The 7,801-nt window shown below is 42.0% G+C and overlaps 1 protein-coding gene across 1 annotated transcript; it reads right to left on the bottom strand.

Moving 5' to 3' along the window:
* Window positions 1-3,174: 3,174 nt before the first annotated feature.
* Window positions 3,175-6,897, bottom strand: TRMT10C (tRNA methyltransferase 10C, mitochondrial RNase P subunit). The gene is made up of 2 exons (XM_008074455.1): window positions 6,818-6,897; window positions 3,175-4,700 (listed from the first exon to the last, which is right to left on the bottom strand). Exon 2 carries the CDS (start codon window positions 4,686-4,688, stop codon window positions 3,423-3,425), a length of 1,266 nt encoding a protein of 421 aa, XP_008072646.1. The 5' UTR covers window positions 4,689-4,700; window positions 6,818-6,897; the 3' UTR covers window positions 3,175-3,422.
* Window positions 6,898-7,801: the final 904 nt, after the last annotated feature.

Raw genomic sequence — 7,801 nt, 5'->3', positions numbered from 1 at the left:
TTTTCATTTATTGTAGAGAGGACATCTAGATCATCATGTTGCCCAGGCTGGCCTCAAACCCGTGGGCTCAGGCAACCCTCTCACCTTGGCCTCCCAAAGTGCTGGGATTATAGGCTTGAGCCACCACCCCCAGCCACTTGATTTTATTTATTTGAGTTGGAAAGATAGGGTCTCTCGTACCCAGGCTGGAGTGGTGTCTATGCACAAACGTGCATAACTCACAGCAGCTTCAAAATTCTGCCCTCAAGAGATCTTCCTGCCTCAGCATTCCTGGTAGCTGGCAAGCACCACCATGTCCAACTTGTTTTAATTAATCTTTCTTAAATGTGTGTACAATTCACATTTATTTCAATGTTTAATATCAGAAGTGTTTTGAGTCTTTAGAAGTTTAGTTATGTTTTGTGACCATAAATGTGAGTAGGAACTTAATTCTTATTTATATCAATCAGCTTGTGGTAAAACTGGCGTCATTATGTGTCTCACTTGAAGTTGCAGTTTCCAAGAACCTACTGACTTTAAGTGAGGATTTACTGTACATGAAAACATGTCTCCAGGCAAGGGAAGATAACTAGAACACAGGCAACAAAAATTACCTACAAGGAGGAAGAATACTTCTAGAGTTGAGTATTGGAGATAAGAAAGAAGCCATGACCACCTAGTTAGTGCCTAGGAAATCAGACCATCTAGTTTGGAAAAATTGAAGCAGCATTCATGATTTTACTAAGTTCCAAATTCTAACATTTTCAAAAATTTAAATCAGCATTATTTCAAACTCTGGATCAGCTGAGCCTGTTATTGTGATGTATCTACGTAAGAGGGAAGGAATCTTAGAAATCAGTTACTGCTTGACTATTAGGGAGGACAATGGTCTTTTTGTTTTGTTTCTTTTTTGCATGTTCAACTGTACTGAACAATCAGAGTATGACTACCAGTTGGTTTCATTTTAACTTTTTGTAGAGATGAGGTCTTGCCATGTTTCCTAGGCTGGTCTAGAGCTCCCAGGCTCAAGGAATCCTCATGCCTGTCTTCCAAAGTGCTGGGCCTACTTACAGGCGTGAGCCACTGCTATCAACCTTTTTTTTTTTTAAATTCGAGTGCTTGCATCACTGGAAAACCTTAGCATATTATTACACAGAAAAACTAAGAACTTATTCTTCAAAAAGAAACAATAACTTGCAGGTACTAGTATTAGAAATGCCAGGCCAGACACAGCAGCTCATGCCTGTAATACCAGCACTTTGAAGGTCAAGGTGGGAAGATCGCTTGAGCCCAGGAGAGTTCAAGACCAGCCTGACAACATGGCGAGACTCACCTCTACAAAAAAATCTATTTGGCATGGTGGCACATTCCTGTAGACCCAGCTATTTGGAAGGCTGAGGTGGGAGGATCACCCGCGCCCTGGAGATTGAGGTTGCAGTGAGCCTTGATGGATGGTGCCACTGCACTCCATCAGGGCAACAGGGTGCAACCCCAACTCAAAAAAGAAATTCCAAGCCAGGCTCGGTGGCTCAACCTGTACTCCCGCGCTTTGGGAGGCTGAGGTGAGTGGATTGCATGAGCCCGCGGGTTCGAGACCCGCCTGGGCAACTTGGCAAGAACTCATCTCTATAATAAATTTTAAAAAGCAGCCAGGCATGGTAGCCCGTGCCTGTAATTCTGGCTACTCGGAAGGCTGAGGCAGAAGGATCACTAGAGCCCAGCAGGTCGAGATTGCAGCAGCCGGGAGTGGCCACTGCACTCCAGTCTGGGCAAGAGTGAGACTCCAACTCAAAAAAAAAAAAAAAAAAAAAAGAAAGAAGTTCCATACATCTTGAACTTTATAGTCTGGATTAGTTAACATTTACTGAACACTTAGATGCCAGACACCATATTAGATATGTGTCAAGACTATGCTTTTACAGATGTGGAAAACTAACATCTCAAGACGCTAAGCAAAGTTAGAGCCTTGCTTGCTTTACTCTAGTCCCCATCCTGCCAGGCAATCTTTTCCTCTTGTTCTTAACCACCATGTTTTTCCTCCAGTATGTCTTAAGCGGTTCAAATGCTAGCACCTTGCTATTTAGTAGGGTCTAACAGTTGAAAATCAATCACATCATACTTATCGTGAGGTCTAAATTTACACCACTTTCTCAAGCCTTTTTTTGATCTCACAGGCTTGGGTTAGGTATAGTTTAAAAGTTGGGATTCTAAAGTCAGACAGATCTCTGGAATTCTGAGTCTATACTTAAAGGCTGAAAAATTCTGAATAAATTTTCTTTATCTGTAAAAAGGGCTGGCATGCAATCTGTGAAAACATAGTATTTATAACTTAATGTTTAAGTAATTCGTGTAAAATGCGTATCATACAGTCTGGCACAGAGTAGGTACTTGGTACAAGATTAGGTCCTGCTTTAAGAATGCGTCGGAAAGCATATCTTGTGCTAATTTCCAATTCAGAAATTAGGTAGGAATACTCAGCATATTATTTCTATCTCGTTTTCAAAAATGTTAATGGAACAGGTAGTCTACAATGAATTATTGTTCTTTTTTTTTTTTTTTAAGTTGGGGTCTCATTCTGTCATTCAAGCTGGAGTGCACCACGGCCACCACAGCCTCAACCTGCTGGGCTCAGGCGATCTTTCCACTGCAGCCTTGAGTAACTGGAGCTGCAGGCATGTGATACCACACCCGGATAATTTTTTGATTTATTGTAGAGACAAGGCCTTGCCAAGTTGCCCAGGTTGGTCTCAAATCCCTGGTCTCAGGCAATCCTCTAGCCTCAGCCTCCGCTGGGATTATAGGCGTGAGTCACTGTGCCTGGCCCAAATTATTGTCCTTAAAGTTATTTTCTGGCCAGGTGCAGTGGCTCACACCCATAATCCCAGCACTTTGCAATGCTTACTTTAATAAGTGAATCACCACTTGAAGTTTAAAAATATCTTCTGTATCAATTTTTCATGAAAGGGTAGTGGTTGACATGGATTAAAAAAAGCATCTAAGAAGAAAAATAGACTGGGTACACTGGCGCATGCCTATAATCACAGCTATTTGAGAAACTGAGGAAGGAGGATCACTTGAGCCTGAAGTTCAAGACCAGCCTGAGCAACATAGCAAGATCCTGTTCCAAAAAAAACAGAAAGAAAAAGGAAGTCTGAGATTCAAAGAATCCATTAAAAAGTTACACCAATGGTACAATTGTTTTACCAGGATCATTTAATGACTATTCTGTTTTGTAAACTTGATTTTTACTTTTCCAAACTATTGTGTTTTTACAGTAAACAAAATATAATCCCAAAGTTTTACAGATATTTAATTGGGAAAAGACACAACCTTGCAGTTAGTTGGGAGAGGCTACCTTCAAAAGAAAATGAATTCCATTCAGGAAGAAATACACTAATTGAACTATAATGCCGTTTATGTTTTAAGCTATCCCATTTTCTCACTCAAGTCACCTTTTGTGTGCGTACGTTCCGAGAAACTTTCGAAAATGAACCGAAAGTCTTTGCCTTCTTCAACCTGTTGACAAACTCTTGAGAATACTGAGAAATCTCCAGATAACCAGTGTGTTTTCTCCTTGGAACAAACTTCAAAGCCTCTTCCCAACTACCAGTGTTTTTCAAGCATAACAAAATACGCATCATTTGATCTAAGGTGAGATTTTTAGTTCCAACATCCCATTGTAAATATTTATCTAATGGAAGGCATTCCGTTGCCAGCTTCAGCCGTTTTGCCTTGGCTAGGGATGTGCCTGGCTGCATATTCTTATCAACAAAAGACCCAACTATATAAACTTTGTCATGCCTGAAAGTAGTCATAACATTGGGAGAATCTGCAGTTAAATATATAATATTGTCCTTTGGAAATAAATCTACATAAGACTTTTCTGTCACTGTTAAAAGCAATTTGTCCCATTTTTCTCTATACCGCTTAACCAACTCTCCATAATAAGAACTATCTATTTTTAGATTGCAGAAATAAATATGGAAAGGATCTACGTCTCGTCTGTTCCATCCTTCACTTTCTAAAAGTTGGGAAACTGCATTCTGCAGTTCTTTTGGTTTCATATAATTATCATAATCCATGTCAAAAACCAAAGGTTGTCCAAACTGCATGGCCTGGGCACCCCTCCAGCCCATTGCAATGTTCATACTCCTATCCCAAAGTCGCAAAAATAGAAAGTCTTGTCTTTTATCTTCCTCAGTGGTTTCCAGAAGCTGGGCTTTTTTTGCTTCTTCCCTAGCTGCTGCCTTCATTTCCTTTTTTATTTGTTTAGCTTTCTTTGCTTTTTCTTTAATAAATAAATATTTTAAATATTTTTTTTTGGATGATTTAGAAGCACATCCCATAATGGTTTGGAGCTCTTCTTCAGTGATATGCTCTGGTACTTCTTTGCCAAGCAATCTCCACATCTCAATTAACTCTCTGGTGGCCACTAGAGGATCTTCATCCTCACTGCTTGAGACTATTGAAACACCATTTTGCACACTAGACTTCATTGTAGCTTTCCATCCATCCAATTCTAGCTGTTCAGGAGGGGACGTAGTCTCCTTATTGGAACAGGGAACAGATGGCATATTGGAAGACATGTACCTTTGCAGAATTGTTGAATATAAATTTCTTCTCTTCCTATGAAGGGCAAATGGCACCAGCACCCTGGCAAAAGGTCTTAAGAAAGCGACACTAACGCTCATTTTGAGGAAAACAGACATGTAAGAAAATCCCTGTAAAAGAAGAAAAATGCAATTAAAAGTTAGACAAGTATTTCAGACATGAACTTCACTATTGCTTTAGACAAAAAGATAACTTGACAATCCCTTTTAGATTTTTTATCTAGAGGCCCAGAGGATCAATGCTACTGGATAACACAGTTATGTATCACTGACACAGCTGTTTTCATGAGGTTACATTCTCCTCCATTATACACTAAGCCTAGATACAGACCCATACACAAGATCCTTCAGAAAACAACACACAAAGATGACGAACAGAAAATTACAGAAGATGGAAACTGCTATAAGCACTTAGAACTGCTGTACTAATGCCCTTGTGTTTTCAAAACAGAAATATACAGAGATACACTGATCAAAAAACAAAAATTCTTCCCCAGTTTAGACTTTATTTTGCAGCAAATAATGTCATTGCTAAAGAAAATGTTCAAAATTGGGACAAATGTATATAAAGTTCCACAATTTTATCCTAAAGGTCTAGATGCCTACAAAACAATGAAGACACTTTTAAAAAATGTGAAACCAGTGTCGAACCAATGTTTAAAAAAAAAGAGAGAGAATTCAAACTTACCAAACGCAAATAAAACACTTAAAACTTTCTTCTTCCCTTAGCTTAATTTAATGATCCTGCATGCCCCCAGGTCTCCTGCTTCTCTGACCTGTGTACTGATGCCCAGACACCACTCCCTTGAAGGCAGATGTGACTCTGCATTACATCTTTATTCTTTCTCTTTTTTAATTTTAATTTTTATGATTATTTTTTGGTACAGTCTGGGTGTCACTATATTGCCTAAACTCCTGGCCTCAGATGATCCTCCCACTTTGGCCTCTCAAAGTGCTGGGTTTACAGGCATGGCCCCACTAGGCCTGGCCCCTTTTTTCAATCTATATATTTCCCATGTGAGATGTAACCTACCTCTGTGACTTCAATCACTATGAATCAAAGACACCTCACGCCAGGTGTGGTGGCTCACATCTGTAATCCCAGCACTTTGGGAGGCAGAGACAACAGGCCTGAGGTTTGAGACCAACCTGGGCAACATGGTGAGACCTCAACTCTACAATAAATTAAAAAATTCAGCCCTGGTGACACATGCCTGTGGTTTCAGTTACTTGGAAGGCTGAGGTGGAATGATCACCTGAGCCCAGCAGGTCGAGGCTGCGGTGGCCATGAGTGTGCCACTGGACTCCAACTGGGACGACAAGGATTTCAACACAAAATAACAATAATAAAACAAAATAACAATAATAAAACAAAACTCAAATGCAACAAATTGAAATAATCTGTCTCCAACTTCACTTCACATTATCGTCTTTCCTGTTTCAGGGAGGGACATTACTGTCCATTAATACTGTCCTGAGTGAATATTCTAAGCTTACTGCTGTCAGGTTAAATTCCAAACTTATCAATGTGGTTTACAAAGTTTTTCATGGTGTCACTCTTTGCTTACCTTTTCAGCCGCACTTCTAGCTACTCTTGATCTCATACTTTAGACAAAGTATTCCTCCTAATCTCATAGCACCCTGTACCTGTTACAGGACTTATAACCCTAATTGACTGGCTCCCTATTTGCCTCACTAGATGGTAAGGATTAACTAGCATCTATCAGGACAAGGACTGTTTCCATATTGTTAACACTGAACTCAATGATTGGCAGTATGCAGCTCACAGTCATCGCTCAAATATTTTCCCAATAAATGCTCCGGATAAATGCTCCTCACATTTGAATGACGTTCAGACTCTCTTTAGAAAGAAAATAAAAATTTACTTTACACTGCCGTAAATACTTAACCTGGGGTCCCAAGGTCGCAATTTGACCACCACTGACTTCAGAAACAAGAGTCTTTTGAGTTCTGCCTTTGTAACTGGTCAAGACTTTTGAAGTATCATAGAAATGAAACCTTAGATTTTAAAAAACGATCATGGACATCATTTTGGGGACACACCGCTCTTGTTTCAGGTATTGCATTACTTACAGGTGACTGAATCACTGGGCTTCCTCTTAACCGCGGGCCCTGCCAGCGCACATGCTCCCCTAAGCGCATCTCGGAACGACCCTAGCGTCCCCCACCCCAACACACACAGTAGGAGAAGGAAGAAATGTGCTTACCAGGAACGCAGATACTGTGGCTCTCGCTGGTCCAAAGTGGACGGACTCGAAGGACGCAGGACTCCGCGGTGAAACGACTCCCAAGAATCCGCGCTGCAGCTGACACGCAGGTCACTTAACAGGCCACACAACACGAATCACCGCCCCAGAGCAGCCGTTAAGGCGCAGCCGCATATTCCGTGTTCTCTTTTCCGGCGCTGCCTTTTGACGTCACGTCTCTCAGGGAAAGCTTTCCGGGCTGGAAAGAGCGCCCTGACGAAGACGCTGACCGTAGACAATTGGGTCCCAGCCGACTACGCTCTGGGCTTGTACCTGTCTGTTTTCTTTTTCCTTGTCTTAAAAACATTTTGCGGCGGGCGCGGTAGCTCGCGCCTGTAATCCCAGCACTTTGGGAGGCCGAGGTGGCCAGGAGTTCGAGGCCAGCCTACGTAACAAAGCCAGACCCACTCTACAAAAGTTTTTTTTTTTTTTTTTTGAGTTGGAGTCTCACTCTGTCGCCCAGACTGGAGTGCAGTGGCCGCTCCCGGCCACCGCAGCCTGGACCCATTGGGCTCCGGCGATCCTTCCGCCTCCGCCTTCCAAGTAGCTGGAACTACAGGCGTGTGCTACCACGCCCAGCTAATTTTTTGATTTATTGTAGAGATGAAGTCTCGCCATTTGTTCAGGCAGGTCTCGAACCTGCGGGCTCAGGCAGTCCACTCACCTCAGCCTCCCAAGGCGCGGGATTACAGGCTGAGCCACCGAGCCGGCTTAATCCTTTTTTCTTAACCTACTCTCTGGTTGGGCCTTGGATTCACAAACATTTGCTGACAATGTAATACAATGAAATGGTCTTTTTTTTTTTTTTTTTTTGAGTTGGAGTCTCACTCTGTCGCCCAACTGGAGTGCAGTGGCCGCTCCCGGCCACCGCAGCCTCGACCTGCCGGGCTCTGGCGATCCTTCCGCCTCAGCCTGTCCAAGTATCTGGAACTATAGGCACGTGCT

Source organism: Carlito syrichta, unplaced genomic scaffold (assembly GCF_000164805.1).
Source record: "Carlito syrichta isolate Samal-C Ts95f unplaced genomic scaffold, Tarsius_syrichta-2.0.1 Scaffold316463, whole genome shotgun sequence".
Classification (NCBI taxonomy): domain Eukaryota; kingdom Metazoa; phylum Chordata; class Mammalia; order Primates; family Tarsiidae; genus Carlito; species Carlito syrichta.
Note: the sequence above shows the minus strand (reverse complement) of the source record. Positions and strands in the feature narration are given on the sequence as shown.

Coding starts and splice junctions, on each gene's coding strand:
- TRMT10C (XM_008074455.1), bottom strand. CDS start 4,688: ATGTCTGTTTTCCTCAAAATGAGCGTTAGTGTCGCTTTCTTAAGACCT.